A 27172-nucleotide genomic window follows, 5' to 3' on the forward strand; every position below is an offset into this window, starting at 1 on the left:
GAAAAAAAATCCATACAAAAAAATTCATACTAATTGACTTCATAAACGGGTAAACTCATATGAACATGTAAATCCCTTACTTTGGAGAAAATATTTTAGGCTTTGCTGATATCTTTGGCCTGAATGCTGAAAAAAAGCACTACATTAGTGAAAAGTGATATTTTTTTTTACCAAGATATATATTCAGTAGGGAAATGTTTCGTTTTATCATAAATTTCCTAATGCCATAAATGCGTTCTAAATGTCTAAAACGTGTCACTTTGGGGTTTTATGTCATTGTGTCCAGGCAAAGGGAATGTGTCCTTTTGACATAAAATGTGCCCGGTTGGCAACCCTGTGCACCAATTCCTTCCTCCTCTGTCTCCAAACTTACGTTAGTTTGTATGTATTTGTGTGTCCCCCTGAAATCAGTTACCGCAGCTGAATTGCAACAGAGTATTGCAAAAACCGTACGCGACCAATTTACTTCGAACACAGAAAAACATCCATCTCTCTTCGTGTGAATACAACATTTTTCCATTTATTTTAGGGTAATAAGCCTCAGCACTTTCACTTTTAGAACAGTTAAATCACATATGCATAATATTTGTTCTTGGCTATTGCTAAATATGCTTAGATGGATCGCTCGTAAAGGATAAGTTTTAGTCAGTGGTATAATCTAATGGGGCTTTACATATAAATATATATATATATATATATATATATATATATATATATATATATATATATATATATATATATATATATATATATAAAAATATATACTGTGTATATACATATGTTTCTTGATCACATCGATGGGGCTATTTTTACATAAATTCCTTAGCTCAAGTCCTCTAAAGTTACTAAATAGCTGAACACGAGAATAAATAAAAAGTAAGGACTACAGTTAAAGGTAAGGTCCCGCATCCACAATTCTGTTTCAAGTGGGGAGTGAATTCCATAATTGGAAAGATATCTCAGCTATTAAATGTAAAGAAGTGCGTATTTGTGTTTAATTTCTTACACATTTAGCGAAAGGTAGAGAAAGGGTCCAACTCCAACTGCTTAGCCCTGCAAGGGCGTTTCTAACAATTGTGACAACATTAACAGTTATAAGAATCCTTTATTGCTAGGGCTCAGAATATCAAAATTTTACTATTCACACTAAAACAGGTGTTACCTTCTTTCATACAGCTGATACAATTCCTGGAGTTCACGACCCGTCAAGAAGTTATACGATCGCAAAAAGAGTTAATTTTCTCGGTTATTAATATCCTGTTTTTGAAAAAAAGTTTATACCATAAAAAATTTACAGCAAAGACAAAAGTGAGCGAAGAAAGGTTTATTATTTAACAAATTTGTATGTCCATGGATAACTTATACAGTGGTGAGATCTGGAACATTTTAAGAGGGTTGTCAGAAGCCCACCTAGCATGAACCGGTTTTTAAAGAAAATACTCAAAGACTTTTGCGTTAGCAGTTTTTCAAGTATTCAAAAATGTCTGGGTCTTCTTGGTAAACAAACAATATTATTGCCCAACAGACCAAGATATTAAAGCAATCTTTTTTTTTCACTGAAAATTTGTAGGCTTACTCTTAAAAGGCAAGGCGTCATGTTATACCAAATCTCTGTTATTGAGGTTGAAAGCCCTACACATCCACAGATGTTTTTTTTTTTTTTTCTTTTTTTTTAGCCTGAATTCAAGACCAATGATTCATATTTTCGTCTTTACAGAAAGCTTAAATAAGATTACATATTTCACGGAGCCCCTGGACTGTATATAGGCTACCATATTTCTTTAATGTTTTAAATTGTTGTTTCGGTAGTTTATGTGGTTCCACCTCAGCTCATTCTTTCTCATGAAAGAATGGGAACTTAGGGAGCCGCTGGGGAGCTTACGCGGAGCTCCTGCATCCCTGTCCAGAAGTAGATTCTGGATTAAGGACTAGGTTCGTATTTAAGCGTTCGTGAGCATTAAACACAGTATTTTATGCAGTCCTAATTTTATGTCATGGACACTGAGTTTTAATATAACTAAAAGTGAATGTCCAAAAACCAGTTTGATAGTAACCACAAAGTAAATGAAGAAGCCGTGGACCGAAAACAGCACCTGCTTCATAAAGTCTCGAGCTAGAACCGACACAAGCTCAAACTCGGAATCCTTAACTAATTGCACAGCAATTTCTACTTCAATGCATAAAAAGGAAAAAACAGAAAAGCAGAACTAATCTTAAACCTATTCACTGGAACAATTTTAAATTCTTTGAATTTGTTTCGTCTTTTCTATATTTTTCTTCATTTTGTAAAAAAAATCATCGTTACAATGGTCTTGTCGACGAATTTGCGTGCCACACGATGTAAGAGCACCCATGTAAAACTGTCTCTATTCGTTAAAAAAAAAGAAAAAAAGAGGCGCCTAGTAAATAAGCAACCTTAAATAACAATTAGAAGTCAACTTTTTTATTTTGATTGATTTTAAATTAGACATACGAATGTAATTTAAAGAGATATAGCGCAAAGTAAAGAGAACAAGAAAAGATACACAACACTAAAAGTGAATTGTTACAAAACACCACTGATTTAACATCAGTAATAATAATACTGACAGGGGAGTAGCTCTGGCATTTTATTGGGGGGGGGGGGAAGAGGGGTCCTTATCTCGATAGTGAAGGGGAATAGACTATGTAATAGCTTTTCCATTTTTAGGGGGGAGCAACTGCCCCCTTACCGCCCCGAAACTACGCCCCTAAATACTGTATATAGGGGAGACTGGGGTAATGGCGGCCAGTGGGTAATGACGGTCACCATGATTTCTCGTAAAGTCGATAACGCAGATGCATACCGATTGTATCTGCCATCTCAAGAAAGTGTATGGAAGTGCTAGTGGAGCGCTCGCCATCTTGCCAGTTTTAGTTTGTCTGTTGTGCAAGAAAGACTGTTTTTACGCTTCACCTTATAAGACAGACAATAGTTTAATCCACTATCATCTCTTTCTGTTTACATTTCACGAAACAAGACTTATCTCGCAATAACAAGGTAAGCCATATTGTTGTATCTTGTAGCATTTTATTAAGGTTTAAGCACTTATATTTTCATTTTTAGCCGATAAAATAACGACCATGCGGTTGGGGTAATGGTGGTCACCCCACTTGGGGTAACAGCAGTCGCGACCGGCATTGCCCCATTAGTGCCAATATTTTTCATAAATTTGTTTTCTATATTTCAGAGACCGAGAAAATAAATATAGAAAACATATAAAGATAAATGGACTGCAGAGGACTTAAGGAAAGCAAAAACAGCCATTACTAGAGGATTATCGATTCGCAAAGCTGCAGATCAGTTCAAAATACCATTCAGCCCGTTGCAAGAACGAATGAAGAGTGGGATTGAATCTGATCCAAGCTTAGGCAGGGAGTGTGTCTTCCCTCTACACGAAGCAGCTCTAGCTGACCACGTAGACACTTTATCGAAGATTTTCTACGGCATCACTGCACTAAAATTAAGGAAAATTGCATTTCAATATGCAGAAAAAACCATTTAAGTCATAGATTCGATCAAGAAACAAAAATGGCTGGCCTGGATTGGATGTAGGAGTTCATGGACAGAAACAAAATTAGTGTGCGCAAACCCGAAGCCACTGGCATCGGAAGAGCCATGGGGTTTAATAAAGAGGAAGTACTGTGCAGGACCCTGGTCTAATACTGGCAGAACGGGGCCAAAAGCATGTGGGTCTTATTACAATTTGGGAAAGGAGCAAAAACATTACAGTTGTGTGTGCAATGAGTTCGGGAGGGCTTTATGCTTCACCAATGTTCATTTTTCCTTGATCTCGTATGTCCCCGCTCTTAGAAAAAAACGGACCACCTGGATCAGTTTACTCATGCTCTAAGACAGGCTGGATCAATGAAAAACTGTTCGTTATTTGGGTAAAACACTTTGCTCAGTTTATTCATGCTAGTAATAACAACAAAATGCTTTTTATTCTGAGCAACCATTCCACTCATTGCTCAGGTGAAGCTTATGATATTTGTGGGGAGAAAGGGATTGTTATCGTGTCGCTGCCACCCCATACATCACATAGGCTTCAGCCTCTGAATGTAGTATTTTACTCACCCTTGAAGGCTCATGAAAACCAGGAACATAGTCAAATTTACCCCTTACGATGTAGCAGAGCTATTCTTTAAGTCCTATTCACCAGTTGCTACGATTGCAAAAGCAACAAGCGGGTTCAAAAACACTGGGATCCATCCTCTTAATCAAGGAGTTTTCAAAGATGAGCATTTTTTGGTAGAGGACATCCTCCAGAAGAATCAAGAGTTAACGCCTGATTGTGTGGAAGATTACTTGAAAGCTAATTCAAATGAAGTCATCACAAAAGTAGACCAATACGAAGTCATGACTGAACAAAACTTAGAATCCTCGGCCTAACTTGAAAAAGTTTATATTCAGCCTAACACAGAAATTGATGTGTCTGTGCAAGAGATTTCTCCTCTACCTGGATGCAGTAGTTGGGCTGATGAACCAAGAAAAGGAGCGAGACAAAAGCAACATTCTCAGATCTTGACTTCAACAGCGATGAAAATCCTGCTTTAAGAAAAAAGAGAGCGAATCGATTGATGAGGATAACGTTTGTGAAGACGAATAAAAAAGTGAGCTTTGTCTGAGAAAAGGGTAAAGAAATTTATTTCTATTGCGAAGACACATAGAAGGATGGAGAGGCATGGTATCGGTCCACCTCTTGTGCATTATGGGCACACCAAGAATGTTCTGGATGGGACAGTCCTGACGCGTGTTTATGTGACATGTGCTCCAGAAAGTGAAATTGACTTAAAGTTCTTAAAGCTCATGAGTTAAATATATTGGCGCTTAAATTTTGTGAGCCATTTTTTGTATGGAAAGATGTTTTTCAAGTGTTTGGCTTCTAATTATGTCCACGCTTTCAATTACATTTTTGTAATTTCCTAAATACGGAATTATGTAACAATAAAAATATAACGATTTAAGTTTAACATGTTTGTGTCTTTGAAATTTCTCATATTTCTTAATTTACAGCCATTTAGTAGAACATGACATTAGCGACTGCCATTACCCTATGAAAGGGGGTAATACCGGTCAAAGCTGATTTTGCAAAATCATTCATAATACCAATAGGTAAGCTTGTCTAAGGCTCAATTTGAGTATACAATAGGTAAAATATACTATGTCAGCGATTTAACATTATTTCGTTTGAATTTTAGGTTTATGCTATTTTTTATTCTCATTTTACCTTAGGTGAACGCCATTACCCCAGTCTCCCCTAATACTATACAATATTATGTACTAAATAGTACATAATACTAATAAAAAATGTTAGTCCTGGGGTTTCTTTAGTAGGAGCCAAGAATATCCCTAGGGGAAGGGCAAAAGTAAAGGATAACCTACCAATCTTTACCACACTTATGGGATATTTTTCTTTATGGAACGCTCTATTGAATTAACTTTAGTTACGAGCCCCACAGCCTCCATTAAATGGCGGCTATTGTGTTAAAGTTTCACACAAATGTTTTATTTATCAATGACTTTTAACTAAAAACAAATACCTTTGAAATAGATTAGACGTAAACAAAACTATTTCGGAACGAGGAATTTAGGAGTTTATCCCAGATGAAATCCGGGGGTGAATGAAAATCCATCACGCTATCTTGAAAATTTTCTAAAACAAAGATACAAGTTGGACATATGGTCCCAAAGTTCGTGATCTTTGACAGGGTTGAAACAAGAGGGTTTAGATAAGGAAATTCAATCCGCCGGGATTACTTTTCCGGGTGTTGTACTTCCGCGTTTCCCGAAAATTTACGACTTCGGAAAAAGGTTTCAGTGATAAACATACGAAACCCCCTTAGACAATAGATTTGGATTTAGCAGACAAAATGACTCAAAAGTTGCATTCTTTCTCGCTGAATAAAGAGAGAGGCTTCCAAATAAAAGAAAATATTTAGGGGAAAGACAAAATACTTGAGCTTATGCATGGTTTTCGATAACAGAAAAATTATATTCAAATACGGGCAGAAATGAGAGCCAAACAAACGAAGCAAATTAAATAATTGTCAACGAAACTCCCTAAATAACGACTTAAATTTTAGCCACCACAAGTTTTCCTTGTTTAGTCAACAAACATTTTATTGTGCTTTCCTCAAAAGATGGCTTACAATCCTTAGCGTTAGATGAGCTGACCCTTACCTAACCTACCCCCGTCCTTTCCCTTGCCCTGGCATACTTGTGATGGTCTCTCCCAGGCACCAGGAAAAAAAAACGAAACAGGGAGTCAATCCTTTGGCAACCAAGAGTAGTTTTTCCTAATCTTCCCCCAAAGACAATCTGTATGTTTAATATATATATATATATATATATATATATATATATATATATATATATATATATATATATATATATATATATATAATATATATATAAATATATATATATATATATATATATATATATATATATATATATATATATATATATATATATATATATATATATATATATATATACCTATATATATATATATATATATATACCTATATATATATATATATATATATATATATATATATATATATATATATATATATATATATATATACATATATATACGTCAGGTTCTTGAAAATGCTAGCTCTACAAGGTAGGCTGCTTTCGTGACAAATTCCATGAAGAGAGAAATTCGCTCTCGGTGTTGCCTAGCTAGGTATGAAACCACTAATTACACCCATTATTTTCAAACTTATGAAGATAAAACTACTCTGAAATATGTTGTCAGCAATAAGCATAAATTTCTACACATACCTTTATATTAACTTTCGGTTCAGCGTAAATACATGGGTAAACAAAGAGGCCGGTTGGGAATCCTAAACGTAGAGTAAAAAACTACGAAGGACTGTAAATAATGGCAAGTGGTAAATATAAGTATTATATTCTTATAATTGATTATCGAAGTTGAAGGTTGTCCGTGTCACCTAGATTTCTTGCCCATCCCTAGCTATGAAAAATACCCTTTTCGGGGGGGGGGTCACTTAAAATACTTTTTTGATACTTTCACTGAAAGAAACGACAGATTTGCCCCCATAACCTCTTACAAATAAGTTTTGCCCTCCGCCCAAAATATTTTTGGATTGACGCCAAAATAGGTCCTATATGCGTCTGCGGGTCCTGGTGAGGTCCTCACCACAACAAATAGATACAAGCATGCGTAATGATTAAATAATTCACAGCAGTGATTAAATTGTATATAAATAACTCAATCTGTTTGGAAATGAAATCTAAACATGAAATATTTTCTGTATTCCACATTAATAAAAAGAAAATCGATGGAGAAGAGCAAATCCCATGGAAATACTTTCCAGTTGCCGTAGTAACAATATCCCCTTTTGCATTAAACAAAATTTTCGTAACTAAAACCAGTTATGCTTCGTTTAGCGGGAATGTTAAAGAAGTCGTTCGAAAATGTTCCAACGCTTCCGTTACCATTTTCTAAAAGAAGACGTAAACACAACTATTCTGAGTCCACGAGATATTAATTACGAAAAAATGCATTTTATTTTATTTTTATTTTTTTAACACAGCTAACTTAAAGAATTTATGTGAGCATAATAAAACTATGCCTTATGAGGAGGATTGCCATCATAAAAAAAATGACATAAAACGAATATTTATATGGTGTTCTGGACTTATAAAATAAAACTAGTATCTATGCGTTAACCTATTCAATTTAGCTTATTACTAATATTTATTCAATTATACCACCATATTCTCCTTAAAACCGGGTTTAAAATAAGAAAATCTGCATTAATCGTATCTAAAACTACAATTAAATGTATGAACAAATTTAAAATTATTAATTTGCACACGAAAAGGATCATCAGCAAGATTTTCATTTAATTGACATTGGACAATGAGGTAGGAGCACCAGTTTTTATAGATGCATCTTAAAATCTATTCATTCTGAAAGATGTTTCAGCTAACGTTTAACCTTGGAAGGTGCAAGTCAACTTTAATCCCGAAGCCTAGGGAGTAAAAATTTACTTTAAGAACAAATGAGACAGATAAACGAAAAAAGTAAGACACCATTCCCCAAAAATTACATTTTACACCGATATGTACTCAGGGAAGGTCTTGGGACCAGTAAGTAAATTGTAACAAAAATGAGCGTAGGAGGGGGCCCAGGTGCCCTCCGATTCTTTTGGTCACTTAAAAAGGGCGCTAGAACTTTTAATTTCCGTTAGAATGAGCCCTCTCGTGACATTCTAGGACCACTGGGTCGATTGAAAATTGTACAGTTGCTTATACTTTTACTGCAATTTGCCTATTTCGCGGTTTCTTTTGATTTAAAAAAATATTTCATAATAAGTTTCGGTGTAAGTCCTTGATTGTGGCATTACGAATATCTACCATTCGCTATATAATAAACATGTTTTATAATAAAATACAACGCATACAGTTACTATGGTATTTATCTATATAGGAAATTTACATAAAAGATTAAATTGGTAAAAGTTTTTATCGAACACTTAAAAAAGATAATATGGGTTGGGTAGGAAGAAAATATTAAAAGGAAAATTTCTGTTTCCGCTTTGATAATACAACAGAACGTCAAGTCCCATTCTTGTTTTTAAAGTTTTATAACAGTTAGTCATGTCGTATTTTTTCTAATGTAGGCCTATGTCAATAAAGGTATTTTCAGTACCCCTTTTCTGGTGGAAAACTTGTAAGTAGCAGATTAAAAGAGAGGGTGAGAGGAAGAGCCACCCCCTCCCGTCTACGTTCTTTGATTTTTTGAGAATAAAAAAAAATTTCAATTACACCCACCTCTCAAAAAAAATCTAAAACAAGCATATCTAAAGCTATCATAGGGAGGGAGAGGTGGGTAGTGGGCAATGGCCACACCAATCCTATAAAATCCCTGAAAAGGTTGTAAGCATATGGCTTTTGTCCAATTGCTCAGAAAAGAAAACCTAGTTTTCTGCAAAAGACAGTATTGTGAGTTCAGAGCCAACTACATCTACATATACAAAATAGTGCAAGTCATTCCCTGATTGTAAGAGGAATTTCATCATAAGGTCATCATTTATAATATATTGACAGTTTTTTCTATTTGAGGAGGCAGCGAAAAACATAATCAAAATTGCGGTTTTAAGGTATATGACTCCATCTGTTACAAGGGACTACAAAACTTTAACTGTAAAATTACATTTTCTACATAAAGCTTGTAGCTTTAATTTAGGCAATAGCTATGATAGGCACAGCAAAAAGTTTTTAAATTGTTTAATTAATAAAATTATAAAGTTAATTTATAACTTTATAATAATATATTTGTAATAATATATAATAATATATTTTAAATATATTATAATATAATATATAATAATATTTATAATAATATAACGTTATTATAAAAATTATAATTGTTAAAATTATAATTAATAAAGTGTTTTTAAATTTATTAATTAATAAATTAATTAATGTTTTTAATTAATTGTTTTTAATGTGTTTAAATGTTTTTAAATTTCCTCTTTTAAACTAGACTAGGCAAGTAAACAGGAATTTATCTAAAAGGAAAGGGGCCAAATTAGCCAAAACAGCAAAATCAGGGCAAAGTAGAAGGAAGTAATACGGCGAATAAACCAAGTCCAGTTTCTAACAACGATTTCTACTAAGCTTCAAATTTTTGGTTTTCTTTTTTAAGGTTTTTGAATTGTTGTAATCTGTTATTAAAATATATACAAATATTTTTGCAATTACCAGTTTTTTGCTCTTTACGCAATTTAATGTCTTTTCATACTGGATCTGATCAAAGATATCTGATTCTTGGAGCTAGTCCGATTTCTAACAACGATATGTACTAAGCTTCAAACGTTTGGTTTTCTTTTTTATGGTTTTTGAATTGTTGTAATCCCTTGTTAAAATATATATAAATATTTTTGCAATTACCATTTTTTGCTCTTTACGCAATTTAATGTCTTTTCATACCAAAGTCTCTACAAAGATATTTGATTATTACAGCAATTTGGATTTCTAACAACGATTTCTACTAAGCTTCAGATTTATGGTTTTATTTTTCAAGGTTTTTAAATTGTTGTAATCCCTTGTCAAAATGTATGCAAATATTATTGCAATTAACAGTTTTTGCTCTTTAAGCAATTTAATATAAACTTCTCCTTACATGAAAATCTTCAATTTTTCCACAGAAGTGTGACGTCATTGCAATACTAATGTATATAAACACGACGTCACTCACAAATATTTTTTCCAAAACTAAGGCTCTTAACGAATTTTCTCAAACTTCTTACCAAACTAAATCGTTTTTTTTTTTTGGCTAGAATAAACCAGGATGTCAATTTTCCCGAAAAAAATGGAACCGTTTTCGAGAAAAAATACATACATACACACTTATCGCTCGTTTATAAAGATAGCATATATCGCACCTTGTCCTCAACCCTAGTTACAAACACAGCAAAAAACCGTCTTAAACTCTATTTTTGCCCTTGCCTGTGCTAAACATCGGGTGTTAGTGTTTAAAAAAGCTTATCTTTCCTTGATTCCCCAAGATGGTAGCTATATCATTATTCCTAAGAATTATATTAACCAATTAAATAAATATTTATTAATCATCTTCCTCTTTTCAATTAATTAGACCTCCCAGATCTCCGTCAGCTCTCAAATGCGGAAATAATTTGAAGTCTCTTTAACTTAATTACTTGAAGCCGAAAGTCCAGGTATAAGTGGACCACGAACAATAGAAAATAGCCGGAAGGCTTTGTCCGGATAGAATTTCACTTTGTAGGGAAGGGGCACGCGCTAGTTTATAACTACTTTATCACGTTTCTAGACGCATTTGAAATTTTAAACTTCCTGTTTGAGATTAATTCTTGTTTAGCTTTGATGAATAGTATGCTATCAATAATGAACATCGATACTGTGTCATAAAAGTACCTGCAATCGCAAGGGGGGGGGGGGTCTGCCAGACCCCCGTCCACAAGAAAACTACAAGAATATCACCGTATAAAAATAAAAATATTTGCCAAAAAGAAATTAACATTGGTACTTCTAATACGAATAAACCTACACAAAGGAAAAATAATCTCCTAAGGACCCCCCTCCCAGGAAAACTATATGACAGCATTGGAATTTAAAACAATCTTAAAAATTATTTAAAAAAAATATATTATAATTTTTATAAATAAACAAGACTTCTTTAGTCATTTAAACTCAATCAATCAAGTCTTATAAACAATAAATCTAAACAGATGGCTTGTTATGCTACGAGATAGCTTCGTTTATACTTTTTTTAGTTTTTTTTTCTATTCCTTGAGGGAAAAGCTCCCTCCCTCATATCCCCTTTAGACACAAATGAAACTGGGCACGGATATCGAGTCAGCGTCGGAGGCACACACAGTAGTTAGGTTATAACTCAAAAGCTGTTTAGTGACTTGAAAAAATGTCGAAAAAACTTCTTGAACAGAGACAAAGACATGTGAAATTTGATGTAAATGCAATGGAAGATCAGAAAACTCAGAGCAAAAGCAACATATGCTGTAATTTTTCTTTTCAAAAACGAAAAGAGAAAAGTTATAACAAAAATTAATCCAGCTACTAATATGCACCTCACGTATCAGTCCTTGGTAAAGACGAAAAATCACAGATGAATTGCGCGCTGTAAATGATAATTTAGAAGGCAACCAAACATCTTTACAATAAACAATGTTTTTAATTTCATTATTTGCATCTCGTAAATCGATTGCATCTCAGCATATTCCGATATCGTTTCAGTAAAAGCCTTCATAGGCAACAATTTTCTCTCGTGAGGATATAGACATATAGTTTGATAGCACTATAAAAAATCCAAAAAAAATCCTAGGATATAGGGATCTCAATGAAATGGTCAATAAAATCTTGGGATGTGGGGATGGGACAGGATATCCCCATACCTAAATGGCTGGTGCGATACTCGTCTTTAAATATCCATCCATCTTGGAAGTGCATATCCATCTTTTAGTGTAATTATGTATAGGAAATATAGCCATTATGTCAAAGGCAACCACAGTATTCAATTCAGGCAGAAAATCTAGAGCCTTAGAGCACCTCCCTCCCACTAACAATTCAACTGATTCCAATCAAATACTGACTAAATGGTTTTAAAACGTTTAGCTCTTAACGACTTTCATTTCATCACTTTCTATTTTAAATTATTTTACTTCAAGGTGGTGTCTCCTTCCAAACGTCATTATCGGGCATGTGTATCAATTTCTGGATGATATGGTTCATCATTTCATTTTTGTTATTGTATGTCATCCATCCGACAAGGAAGGGCGTCTAGTCGGCTTATTTTTCACCCCCGTTTATCGGAAGAAGAAATAGAAATCTGATCACAGTCGATGCTTGTGATAATGATTTTGGAAACCCCAGAATATCTCAACCTTTTTTTTTTTTTTTAAAGAAACTATGCATATATATCCAAATCTATATTTACAAGTATATATACTCGAAACTCAAAAATAAGGGAAATTCTACTGGGTGTGGGTTCAGAGGGATTGTCCACTCGCTGTTACACATCTTGGAGTGCCATATGCTCAACATTGCATAGCACACCTTCACCACGCAGTACTTCCTCATATCGAGCATGGCACAACTTCGCCACACGATTTTTGAAAGTGGGCAAACCTTCGGTAGTCAGTACAACGCTTTGATTGGAAATGTTTGTTCGAAAGAAACAAAACTGTATAAGATATTAAGCCATTGAGCAGTTTAGAAGAGATTCATTTCATTTCGTTTATTAAATACTAAATATACAATACAGAAAATGATACACCACGTAATACAATATCCCCCTTAAGTTAACTTATTGGGGGGATATACATTACATCTAACACGCTATATCAAAGATAAATAAATTTCATACAGATGTAAAGAAAAAAAAATATAAGAGAAAAAATAAGAGAAAGAGAAAGAACCGGACCAAATACACAATACGAGGACATAACAGCAAATTCAGAATTATATTTTAGAAGTCAAAAGTAAATAAAGAGGATTAAAATTGACGAAAATCATTTCGGAAGCAAGAAACTAAACAATTGTTTTAGAAGTCAATTTAAAAAACTTCAAACAAAAACTAAAACACAGTTCCTATAAACAAGGAAAATCCAGAACAATTATTTTGTCATAGAATGACCGATGCATTGCAAAGAGCACCAACAATGCAAATTTATTTTCACCCTTCTCTGCTGCTTGTTTTATGTATATAATTTATTTGTATCATTACTTAAAGGCCAAAATGACATTAATTTCGTAGAACACATACCGAAAATGTATAATAATCGTTACAAAACGGAATAAGAGTTGATGCTCTTGTAACTATGATTATTCTTCACCAGCGAAAATTAGAGGTTTAACCTTCCCCCCCCCCTAAAGAAACTTGTAAATGACATTTCTAACCTAGAAAATCAATCATTACTCCAAATTACAGAAGGAATAAGAACAAAACCGTAAAAACTAACCTCTACTATGGTGATAAATATGATGAACCAAGGGGGAGGACAACACTGGTAATTATCAGCATAATATTTTTTGTCCCTTTCTTCAATAAGGTACTCATCAGCAACGAGCTTCACCATTTTTTGGAATAAAGTGGGATTTTTAGGGAGCAAATGGTAATCCTTTTCACTGCTGATCTCTCTGTCTCGATGATGAACGGCACACTTAAAACTTCGACTACGCTTACCACTCATCTGTAAATATAGTATTTTTATTCAGAATAAAGACTATCAGACATTTTACTACAAGGATGGAGCGTCAACGTTAAAGGCAGCAAAAATGCGTATTTTTTTTGGGCGGCAGTGAGAGGGGGCTAAATCCAAGGACTTTCAGCAGAATGTTATCCACAATATAGAATCATGCATATATCCCAGCAAACTGATTTTCATATAGAGTTTTTTTTTATCATTCAAGATCCGAATTAATAGAGTTTTTGAATCATACAATTGGATATAAATAGTAGTGTCATATTAGATAACCGATTCAGGAAACATCCTGCTTTAAATATACGAATTTTCTTTGTCGACCTTCCACTTAGCACATTCAATCTCACTTAGTGCTTCTCAAGTATGACTCAAGCTGCGTTTTTCTAAAACCTAGCAACTTTATCTCCAAATTTTGGAGAAAACCACAGAATAGATTTCCTCAATTTTTGGAGCCGGAGAAATATATGAAAATAAAAAATTTCGTCCATAGGTTTTCCGAAATAATATCTTGTTCCTACCTCTCGCCGCTCCCTATTCTGCTATGTACACACTAGATTTTGGGATTCTAGTATGCCTGTACTAGAACTGGAAAACCAGTGAAATCTGTTTTAACCTATATACATGGGGCAGTTTCAAGATAAGGGATCTTAAGCTCAGAATTGAATTTTCGTGTGGATATTTGGTTTTAGCAGAGGACAACTGACTTGACATCATACATTTTCCTTGCTGAGCATCTATGCTTTGACATATTTAAAATGTTTTCTAAGAACACACGGGATTTTCAGGGAAAGAAAGCTAAACTATACTAGAAAATTTTACGTCTGTCTAGCCCTGTGATTCCCAACGTAGGGCGCAGGCCCCGTCGGCGGGGCATGACACCATTTTGGTGGGTCATGGGCAGTACGTCATCCTTTGGCTAACTATATTTCAGAGCCTTAATTTTGAAAAAGTACTTCATGTGAATGATGTCAAATTCAAATACATTTAAAGAGTAAAAAAGACACATGATAGCATTGCAATGACGTTATACATTGTATAAAAGGTGTTGTATTCAGACAATATTTTTCGTTAGTATAAAATATGCCTAGATGACGGCCCAAAAAAATACAAGTTGATGCCTTTTTAAGCTTCCTTAAGCTGAATAAACGTAAAATCTTAAACAAAAATTTAAATATCACAAGGGGGCATCAGGATTTTAGAGATACCTAGATGGGACATGGCCCAAAATAAGTTGGGAGCCACTGACCTAGCTCCATAACTGACTTCTTATCATTCGTAGCTCTGTTCATTCATTCCTTTTTTTTATTAATTCAATCTTCTTTCTATCGCTTCCATTTTTAGACGTGTTAGATCGATGAAGTTCTTGCGACAGAATTTCTATTTAAGAAGCCAACGAAAACACAAAATCCTCGGAGACCCAGTAACCTTATTATTCAATCAGAAAACTTACAATTATGAATAAGTATGGTTATCATACATGACAGAACTTGAAATAGCAACGTATTTTCAAGATAAACAAATATTCTTCTTCTTCTAAACCTGTTTTTCCTTAATTTATTATGAATATATATACTATTTTTTTCCCTTTTTAGTTTGACTTCTTTCTTTTCTGGTAATATTTTTTTATTTCATTCAGAAGTCTGTCACCAGCCTTCTAGTTTATCTAAGATTACTTATGAAAAACGAAAGTGTGACAGGTCCTTTCTTATAGGTCCAAAGCATTCCCCTTCCCGCATAAATACTTGAACAGTAGCTATTCAAGTTCTGACTGGGACTTACCACAAACTTATAATTTGATTAGAATTCCAATTTTTGTGGTTTTTTCTTTGGGGGGGGGGTGACAGCTCCTATCTTATAGGTTCGAAGCATCCCCCTTGCCGTATAAATACTTGAACAGCAGCTTTTTAAATTCTGACTGGGACACAAACTTATAAACTTGATTAGAACTCCAATTTTTTAAGATGTTTTTTTGGGGGGGAGCGAAAATTGAGTGGCACTAAGAGTAACACTGGAAAACCCATTAGGTAAAGGGGGATCTTTTAAAACTGATCCAAAAAAGGAAAATCTTGTAAGTGGATTTATCAATACTACTACTACTACTGTTACTAACAACTCACTATAGCAGCAACAATCTGAGGCCAGCACAGTTACGCACGCTCCTCTTCCAACACAATCTATTTAAAGCCTCCCCCTTTTACACCCTCACAAGATTCCTATTTCCCTTAAATCCTTCCTTGCGATCTCCTCCCTCCAGCTTCAAGGTCGACCTGCTTTTTGTTTGGTCCTATACCGTTGAACGATAAGGACTATCTTTGGCAAATGTCATCCTTGATCTGTAGAAAATGTCCTAGCCATCTCAACCTTTTCTACCATTATAGCCCTAGAAAGCCGGATAGAGCTCAATTTATCGTAAAGCTTACTGTGTGAGATACGGTCAGTCAGAGGGGTAGCCAACCATTACTTTAAAATTTACCGAGAAGAATGTCTCAGGTGCATAATAGAAAAACATCCAGGTTTCAAATCTTTTTCCAGTATTTTTGTTAAAATTCTTGTTGAGACATGATTGAGCCGCTGCCAAATCACGCTTGTACAAACCAAATACAAGAGGATCGCTTGTCAATACATGTTGTGTTGGTCATATCCCAATGGAAAGTGCTTTTGGCTGGCACGCAGGGGGTAGTTTAAATTCTTTAATAAAAGGTATACAAATTTCAACATACTAGATAACGCTATAAACAAATGCTATTTCCAGTAAAATCCATTCATATTTCCAATTTTGGCACTTGTTAAATGTCCCGAAAACACTCAAGAAGTTTGATCTGAGAAAAACCGGTTTGTCTTTCGGATTCGGTTATAAGTAGCTTAGTCTCAGTGAGAAAATCTAAGATGCATCTATGTTTTAATAAATATTTGATGCATTCTCGGCGGCCTGCTTTCCATAATTTCCTTCTGTACTTTTTATTATTTTGTTCAAAAAGCATTACATCGTCATCGCATTTTGGTATATTTCCTTATGATTAACCTAACTTCATTTCTTGAGTGTTTTCGGCATAATTACCAAGTACACCAAATTTATTATGCTTTTAAATACGTTATGTGACATCCAAGTTTGATGTGACATCTGACATCAAACATTGTTGGCAGACACATACACAGGAAGGGAAAGGGAATTCGGACACGTGCCTTTTCCCGCAAATCTGAAAATTTTTATGCTGTTGTTTAACGTTTTTCATAAACATAATTCATATGTGTTGCTGGTTTATTCTTGTTTTCAAACAAGCCAATACCGTGCCCTTTCAGAATAATTTTTGCGTGTGTGCCTATTTCTAGACAAACATCTTCTAATGCGAATTACATAAAGCTACTTTACAATAACAGCCAAACAGTGAATTTATCGGCATCACTCAAAAACGAAAATAACAATATGTCTTGGATATTAACAAATTTATTCTTACAAATATGTAACAGACAGGCTACGTTTGGCGAATAATGTATTTTAAGAAAACCCGATGGGGTATAACCAAATACGACAACTGACGCAAGAGTGACTCAGAAACAGGTCGTAAATTACTAAAAATGCACAATAAAAATAAATTCAACACGCCTTCTTAGGATTCATATTGTGATTTACCCAAAAAAGTGTTGGTAATTAAGGTGTAAAGAAGGACTTAGGTTCATAATCATTTTTATTGCAAAACGTCAATCGGCTAATAAATAAAAATTTAGGACCACACTGACTACGCACGGTAATTTGAGAAATCACAGGATAATGAAAAAGAGAAACAGGATGATTAATTCATTTAGTAAAATAAAAGAATTATAAAGAAAATGTAAATATTTCGGCCGATACCTCCACTCAGCCGTAATTTCTATGAAAGGGATGCACAAAAATGTGCTTCCCCCCACACAATTTTTTGAACTATACTATTGTACTTTTCATTAAAATATCTTTTTGGGGGGATTTTCATTGTAAAAAAAATAATAATTTCCCTCCCTTCAATCGAAAATTATATTTTGCCCAACTATCACTTTTTCTAGAATTGATGCCACTATTAACACAACTCACAGGAGAGATCCCTTGGGCGATTAAATTAACCAGAGCAGTTGCTCAGTGCAATGCTGCTTGGGGGAGGGGAGGCGTGGCTGAGGAATTTCCCACTTTGATCACATTTTTTAATTTATTTTTATCCTTATACTTGAGTCAACTTTGGGGGGGGGGGATTTTAATTAATTTTACCCGGCAGAGCCTTAAGAGCGGCTCTGCATAGACGACGAGTCCATACATTTCTATTTTTTACGAAAAAAAAAAGATAATTTAATAGAAGATAGAATTGAAAAATAGAAGATAATTTCGATGAAAGGAATTAATAAAAATGTGTTGTCCGCCTCAAAATGCTTTGAACATTTAACCTTAATTTTCGGCTTTCAGACTCTTTTTTATTGGCTATAGTTCTTGAAACTGCAATTGCCTTTGTTTCAGCAGGATCTCATACCATATTAAGAGTTTTTTCCTTGAATTTAAGATATAAATTTATAAATCTTCTAAACCTTACAAACCAGCACTGAGCAAAGGTATGGGGTATATGATACTTTTCTCGTGCCTCATTTGAACAGTACATCCTTTCTTCTAGGTTTCACTTTTATTTCATGAAAAACGTAAAAGTTTACTAAAGGTAAGTGGGTTTTGAAGGAGAAGGGTGGATATTAGGGTAAATTTTTCGCAGTTCGTATAATTGACTTATCAATAAAGTGAACATACCACTCAATGCCTTTTTTTATGTTCTTTACGAATATAATAATCGCTTCTACCGCAAATTCAAATTTAAGCACTTTTTGACCTAACCTAACCTTATTATGAATAATTTTAGCACTAAGAAGTATTATTTCTAATACTCGTACTCCTATTATTTGTATACTAACAAGCATTATTTTGTCAAAAACGACCAAGAAAACGGCGCTAAGAAAACATAGTATTATTTTGTCGAAAACGAGCGATAACTCATACTTTAATTGAAAATTCGTCATTTTTAAGAGCTCAAAAAGTGCTTAAAATTGAATTTGCGGTAGAAGCGATTACTATATTCGTAAAGAGCATAAAAAAGGCATCGAGTGGTATGTTCACTTTATTGGTAAAATAAATAAATTGTTTAAATAAAATTGGTATGTAAATCAATCATATAAACTGCGAAAATGTTACCGATATAAGTACCTCGCATTGCCTGTTTGGGGGGATCATTGAGGCTATAGGTTCATTCCTGAGTCTCAGACACCTCCCTCAACTACTCTTTCAAGGTTAAAAAAAAGCACATATAAATTTCGCCACTAACTGACTGATTACCCAAGAAAACATGACGAACAAACTAGAAAATTAATTGCCAAAAACTAGCTATGATTTTTGTAAAGAAGCCCTGAATACAAGGGAATTACTCAAACTTAAAGAAAATAGCAAGTAAATACCAATCATCGTTTTCAACTCGAGATCGTTTTCATATTAAATCCTTAAACAATACATTTGATTCCTCATTCAAAGCCGGATTGCTACTACCTTGAATTGGTAGCAAAATATTGAGATCCGATTCAGAGAAATGCTTAGTTCTGATTGGTTTATCCTAATTTAATGCTGAATTCCGATTGGTTGAAATTTTAGCTAAGAGGGAACAATTTGACATCAATTGATCTCATCACGTGCCAAATAATTAAAGCAATTAATATACATTTCATATTTGACATGAGATATACATAAGCATATACGAAACTAATATCACACAGGTTATATTCTTTCAAAAGTGACACAACTCAATAAAAGACATTTTTGGTTCGAAGATGGACAAACTGAGTCGGACGGTTGTAATATGAGTGACTCCTTCGTCAATCCTCTTCACTCATTGAAAAAAAAAAAAAAATATAGTAAATTGCAAGTTCTCATTATATGAAGACAAGGCACACATGTACTGAGTGGCTGTAACACATCAGAATTTATTAAATAATAATTAAAAAGAAATTCCGAAAAGAAGTTTTTCGAAGAAAAGTAAAGAGTCACACTAAAACTTAAAACGAGCAGAAATTAAGTCGTATAATAATTTTAACTTAGAACTGCCAGAAATTACTCGTAATTATGAAACCCAAAAAAGAACAGAAATTAAAATAAATAAATCTTAAAATGAGTAAAATTGGAAGTGAATACTCAAGTCGGTACTTACGTAGTATAGCGACCACACATAAGAAGTAAGGTTAGGTTAATCCCTCCCTTCTTCCTAACCGTAAACCTTCTAAAGCCCATTGCTTCATTTACTTTATAATGAAAAATACATGCACTTTGAACAGTATGTTGTAATTTTTCAAAACATACAAAAACTAAAATAATCAAGATGACTCGAAAGAAGCAATGAAAATAAATTGAATATTTAATGTATAATGATATTAATTCCGGGAAGTCCCAGTAATTTAAGACGAAACATTTCATCTAATAGTGGTTTTTAACTTTTAAATGTTAAAATATATAAGAATATTTCGAAATACGCGTATGATATATTTGATAAAAATGCAAACATGAAGTTATTTCGTAGGAAACATTTTGGAGGCCTCCATTAGGTAAAATAATAATAATATTAGGTAAAATAAAATAATAAAGGTTACACATAAATAATGGGGGGGGGTCCAGAAGTGTAAGTGCTAGAAAAAAAAGAATACGGCATTGGACTTTACAGTCCCTACCGGCGATGCTGATCTCCCTTCCTTTGCCCTTCAGCCATGGGGGGGGGCCAACCATCCTGTGCTTCCACACACCCTTCCTCTTTACCTTCCCCAGATTTCTATAGGTACCGAACCCTCGCCCTCTCGGACAAAGAATCCTAACTCCAGCGCACAAATCCATTCCGCTAAGACGGCCTAGAAAACAATTTTTATATGAAAATGTCTTATAATTAAAAATATCTCACGAAGTTTTTCAAAGAAAACATCATAACCTTTGTTAAGCCCCCAAATATACTTTCAAACCCTTTATTTTGTGTTTTGTTTATCAAACATTGCGGACAAAGAGGGGTCACGAACACCTTTCCAAAATCTAAAAGGGGTCAAAATTAAGGATTGTTTGAAACCACACAGTATTGGCATCCTTTTTCTGCGTGATTTACTCTCTTTGATACTTTTCCAAAATATTTCTGAGGAAGAAATAAAATTCGAATAAGGCTAATTAGATTACAACAACAATATTGTTGAAAAGTAATAACAAGTGCCAAAATTTACATAAAGGTATTCTATCAGGTCACCGAAAATTAAACTAAGACGACATTTAACTAATCAATTGAGGTTTTTGTTGTCACGGATTTATTTTTGTCAGATATTTTTATCTGTTTCGAGTATAATTTATAATTCAATGTATGCTATTCATGATTTGCTGATACGGAAGAAAAAATTAACAGAAACAAAATAAATAATACTATACAGACTAAGACAAAGAGAGAGAGAGAGAGTGGGGGAGGTTAAAATCAAAACAGTTTCCCGATATTAGTAGGACTAATGGTCTGCATTATCAAACATGGGGCCCTTCCCTAGCACAGATTTCAAAATTGCTCACGCAGATGATCCTAGCCCTGGGCATTTTTCCTTCGCCATCGTATATTTTAAATGTTACACCAGTTCTCAAGACGGGAAGAGCGCTGTAAAGTTCACTTCGTTCAAGTCTGTTACCATTTCAACTGCTGTGTGTAAGCAGGATTGCCACTCGGTGGGGAAAAAATCCCTAGTTTTTAGTGATTTTTGGTTTATTTAGTGATTTTCTTCAATAATCAAATGGTTCATGTGCTGAATTAGTGATTGTTTGCTTAGGCAATATAAAATTCACTAGAAATAGTGACAAATCAGTAGGGATGGCACCCTGTGTGTTAGATATATAGACCTTATGAGTATGACCTTAGTTGCTATAGATGAGTTCGAAAGCAAGTGTTATTTCTACCTATATGTTCGACCAGCGCGGATCCGGTGGTCCCAAGGTACTTTCTGCTGCTCCCAATTTGCTTCTTAAACCAGACGCTTCTGGTTTCTTCTTGTTTTTTGAGGAATTGATGTCAGACTGTCATTTGACGCCCTAAACCATGCGACAGCGTTTTTTCCTTCTGCTAAAAAGGGTATAAATCATTACATTATTAAGGCTTTCTGTGCCATTTATTCTTGGCTTCAAATCCGTCTGGGGATCCCTCTGCCGACGCCTAGGGAGCAGACGCACCAAAATAGAAGAATCCCAGTCAGAAAAGGAGCCTACGAAGGCAGAATGTCTCCTCTTGCTCTGTTTATAACTATGCTGTTTAGCATTAAGAATACTGCTCGTCGTCTTGCGTTTCAAATGCCGTCAATGCTTCTCATTTCATTTGTCGATGAATTCATTAACATATGTCGAACGACTGAAAAACCTTCTCAAATTTTTAAGTCTGCCAATGGCGTCAATTCTCGAAAATTTAGGGGAGGGAGGGTATCTTTCAGAATATAGGAGCGGGGCAAGACCTTAGGGCAAGGGTTTTAATTTTTGCCCTAAGGGCATATAAAGTTTTTATAGAAAGGGTGGTCATATAAGCTTTGGAGAGGACTCATTGGATTGTTCATTCAAATAGAGTTTATTCAAAATAGCCCGAAGAATATTTAACAATGCCTCCAGGGCTGAAAAAACCTTCCGGAGCCCTGGGGAAAGGGCTATAAGCTATGCCCAGGGAGCATCGCTTTTATGGGATGGCTTGTCGTATAAACTTCAGATGCGGCTCACTTGATTTGAGATTGGAAGTTATATTGCCCTTTTTAAGAGTCTAAGTGATTTGATAGTAACCATTCCCCCCCATGCCCACCATTTCCCCCCTTCCCTCAAAAAAAAAAACGTCCAAACAAAGTTTGAGACATATTAAATCTCGTTTTATTCAATTCTTCAAAGAAAATACCAAAATAGGCATCTTCAATAAAAATACCATCAAAAGGTATTTTTCAAAATATAAGGGGAGGGGGCAAACAAAATGAAACCACTTACTGTATGGGTACCAGCATTAGGGGCAAAAATATAATTTCACTTTGGAAGCTTTCGGTGGGTGGAGCGGACTTTTTCTAATAAATTTAAAAACACCAAAGTTAGTTACAGTAAAATCAATCAAAATTTGGCCATTCAAAAATTTACGTTGTACGTTGCTTAAGTTTGTTGAAGATAAAAAAATATTTTTTTTATAAAAATTTCAAAAAAATAAATAAAAATAAATTTTCAAAATAAAATCTTTCAAAAATAAACCTTTCATTTGTCATCAAACTCGATTTTTACTGAAGTATTGAATAAGCTATTCTCGGCTAGAATAGGGTAATTAAAACAAACTGTGTTTTGAATTTTCAAGCATTCAGGTCAGCGTCTTAGAATCTTGATATATTTTTTTTATTATTATTATTTTGACAGGTAATCCAAACATTAATATAAGTTTACAAGTGTTATTAGCATATAACAAATAATAGCTGCCACATCAATGCGATTTGTATTGTAACGGATAGGCGTGAGCAAGGCTATATCCAGGATATTTGTTCAGGGGCGGTGTATCTTTTTTGGGAGGGGAGGGAACGAAAAATTTATAAACACGTCTAAATGTGTTTATATGCATTTTCCACTTTTTTACTTGTCAGACAAACTTTCGTCGGGGGGGGGGGGTCAAACCCGGTAGCTCCCCCTCCTGATACGACCTTGGTTGTGAGAGTAATAAATCAAAATGCATTAAATGTACTAATAGATAGCAATATAAACAAAAATAATTTAATTTTACATGTAACTGAGAATGAAAGGGTGGGGGGGGGGGGTACACGGTGGTCCAGCTTCAAAAGAGAAGTTTCTTATTATCTTCCCTATTCCGAAGAAAACAGAGCCCCCCTCCCCATCGGCGTCTACATTTCGGAAACTGTGATTTCAACAACAAGAATGAAAAGAAGATCACAATGCTACAGAAGGCTTACAAATAAAAAAGCCAGGGATATTGTGTTAGAGTTACCCTTTTGAAGGCAAATGTTGCGTGCGTTACCTAATATTGACTAATATATTTGACCATTATATTCCTATATGCGTACTTTTACTAAACTTCTTATGCTAGACCCTAAACAATTAAGCAAATCTTGACTTGCAGTTTTCATTGTATTTTACAAACAAAGCGTTTTTTCTACAGTAATTTAAGGACTCTTTCGAGATTCACCCCCTACTTCCCAATAAATCCTGCGTACAAGCCTACCTTCCTAATTAAAAATTCCTGTGCCTTCCAAGAGCTCTTGCCGGATCTGACTTCAATCTTAGGACTTGAACAACCTGTGTATAGAAGCAATAAAAAATATTATATTCCAGCTCCACAAAAAACAAACAAACAAGGATACTACTTCGTATTTTAACAACTAAGTCAGTTGAAAAAACAAAAGAATGATTACTTGAATATCGTGTTCGATGTCTTAACGAAAGTGATGTCCCACGCCTAAAACCACTTATAAAATATAGCATCTTGATTATTCATCGGACGGTAGGGACCCTAAACATTTTTTCTCTTGCTTCTTGTTTATATCATTTTATCATACTCAATTGAGAATACAAGCATTTATGACAAAAAACATGTTGGATAATTACACGGTTATGCCCAATCACCGCTTATCACCTGTTGGTAGACGGGGTAGCCGCCTCAACCGGAGCATAAGTTAAGGGGGGTAGAATTCCGATGACCAGCTGTTTTATCAGCTAATGTCAGTTGGTAGCCGGAGTGTTAATTGGGCATTTGGACACGTGCTATCAGTACCACCTGCCTTTATTCACCTGCGCAATTTTCTTACATGTTTGACTCTCTTTATTATTTCATTTCTGTCTAATTCGTTTATGTAATTGGAAGTCAACCCCATTTAGTTCGATTAATAATACGTATTCATTACCATAATTAACTCATGAATACTTCATTTCTGCTTTAAGTTATAAAAGAAGAAAAAGATTAACATTGGAAAGAAATACGGGAGAGTATTACACCTCCTTTGAATACTATTGCACTTCGCACCTTTCACGCATATTCGTCTCTCCCAGGAAAAGGGGGGGAAGGGGAATGACCGATTGGCTGCAGTCATTTTAAGATTTGGTCACTAGAGATTTATAAGACCCACCCAGCTCTCCGTCCATACAAATCTCGCATCGTAACTTCTCCCCCCTTCCCCCATATATGTGGCAACCATGTGAATAATTTCGAAGTTGCATCAAGCTCTAAAAACTTACGAATTTTGAGGCTAAAGTTGGAATATGAGCAGCCTATAAGAAAACAACACATAGCCTACGATATTCACAATTAGTCTCTCTAATCCACTATCATTTGAATGTACCGGTTTTTGAACTGATCTGTACTCACGTTCAGAAGTGGCAAAATAATCTTAAATAATTTTCGAACGGATCATTGTTGCCTTAAATTCAAATAAGGAATAAATCTTCTCTTCTATCTGTGCCCGCTCTTTATTTTTTATGGGGTTGATCTATTTCATTTCATTCTTTAATTTTCAAATGCTCACTTGAAAAAGAAACAGGGACAATTCTAAAGTAATTATTACATCGCGTGCTTTTCTGAACCCAGAAAAATGTGTCCATAAAATCCGCCAAGATAAATTCCACAGGGACTATTCCCCACAAGAATGACAGAATTAGTTTTGGCTGAACTTCTTATCTCTGTCTGTCTATACATTATCCTAAATAATTCTAATTTCTATTCTCTAAAATTAAACTTCTTAGAGATTTTGTGTGTCTGGGAAATCTGAGTAAAAGTTAGGAAAATTTAGGCAAAAACAACAAGTGTGACAGGTTCTTAACGAAGATATTGACTGTATTTTATAAAAGGGAATACAACTATTTAGATTATTTAAAAAATTAACTATGTTTATATAACTTTTTTATTATTATTATTATTACTTACGAACAAGGATCGCGGACATAAATATACAAGGATAAAAAAAATGTTATTGAAAAGAATCTAATGAAACAAAACATATTTTACACCAAACATTTACCGAAGCATTGCTACATGTCTGAGATCATTCACCTTGACAGACGAAGTAGGCTATAATAATATATAATAAATAATAATATAATAATAATAATATATAATATAATAATAATAATAATATAATAATAATATAAATAATAATAACATATATAATAATGATAATAAAAGTGTTGAAGAAGCTGAAGCTAAGGCCTTTTTGGACACAATAGTATCAGATACCTTGGCCGCCAAGCATGCAGCGTCAGCTGTAACACCATGGCTGCTATTGTTTCTCTTCAAATAGCGGAAGAGCAGCACCATGAACCTAATCCTAAGTTAATGTCATATGCTGCTATTCTCTAGATTAAACCATTTCTAAGATTCATTACCAGTGGTTCAACTCCATCACGACTAATAATATACGAGCCCAAAACGTCCCATTTATTTTAGAAACTTCCATCAACTTTGACAAATTTGCAGACTGCATGTTTAGATCTCGTATATCCGATTCAGGAATTGTTCCGATATAATTGTAAAAAAAAGAAGCGGAGTATAAACAAAGAAAAACATATTCATACTAAGTCGGCCGTCTAAATTTAAAAGCACAATTTCAAAGATCCTTCCCGCTGTCAGTTATATGCGACAATATTAAAAAAAAAAAAAAAAAAAAAAAAAAAAAAAAAAAAAAAAAAAAAAAAAAAGCACAACTTCAAAGATCCTTCCGCTGTCGGTTATACGCGACAATATTAAAAAAAAAAGCACAACTTCAAAGATCCTTCCCGCTCGGTTATATGCGACAATATATATATAAAAAAAAGCACAACTTCAAAGATCCTTCCCGCTGTCGGTTATATGCGACAATATTAAAAAAAAAAAAAAAAAAAAAAAGCACAACTTCAAAGATCCTTCCCGCTGTCGGTTATATGCGACAATATTAAAAAAAAAGCACAACTTCAAAGATCCTTCCCGCTGTCGGTTATATGCGACAATATTAAAAAAAAACAAAAAAAAAACAAAAAAACAAAAACAAAAAAAAACAAGTGAATTGAGTAGTATATGTAGAAAGTTCTTGACCCATATATTAGCAGAAACACGTGTGGCTAAAATAACAGTTCGATAAAGACACGCACAAAAACACAGGTAGCTACAGCCCAAACTAATCCTCTGCATAAACTTTTTTTTTATATTTGTCCAAATGATTATCAACGCTATAGCGTTGCCTACGGTAGAGGCCATACGGCTCCAATATTTCATTATTATTATATTTTTTTCCAGAGGCACTTCATATGGAAGGGGTCGTCGCAAAAACTTCAAAGGGGGCTCATTTAATTGGAAATCAAGAGTTCTAGTGTTCTTTTTAAGAGTCAAAAGTGATCGAAGGCCAACTAGCGATACAACCCCCAGGACCTGGG

The 27172-nt window shown here is 34.3% G+C and overlaps 1 protein-coding gene across 2 annotated transcripts in view; it reads right to left on the reverse strand.

Annotated features, from left to right (window-relative positions):
• LOC136039835 (protein rhomboid-like) overlaps positions 1 to 27172 on the reverse strand; it is a 171741-nt gene that overhangs the window by 14837 nt on the left and 129732 nt on the right. For both annotated transcript variants that reach the window (XM_065723750.1, XM_065723751.1), the window contains one exon: positions 13519 to 13749. In XM_065723750.1, coding sequence (XP_065579822.1) covers positions 13519 to 13749 — 231 coding nt within the window. The remainder of the gene's footprint in view (positions 1 to 13518; positions 13750 to 27172) is intronic.

Source organism: Artemia franciscana, chromosome 20 (genome assembly GCF_032884065.1).
Source record: "Artemia franciscana chromosome 20, ASM3288406v1, whole genome shotgun sequence".
Classification (NCBI taxonomy): Eukaryota; Metazoa; Arthropoda; class Branchiopoda; order Anostraca; family Artemiidae; genus Artemia; species Artemia franciscana.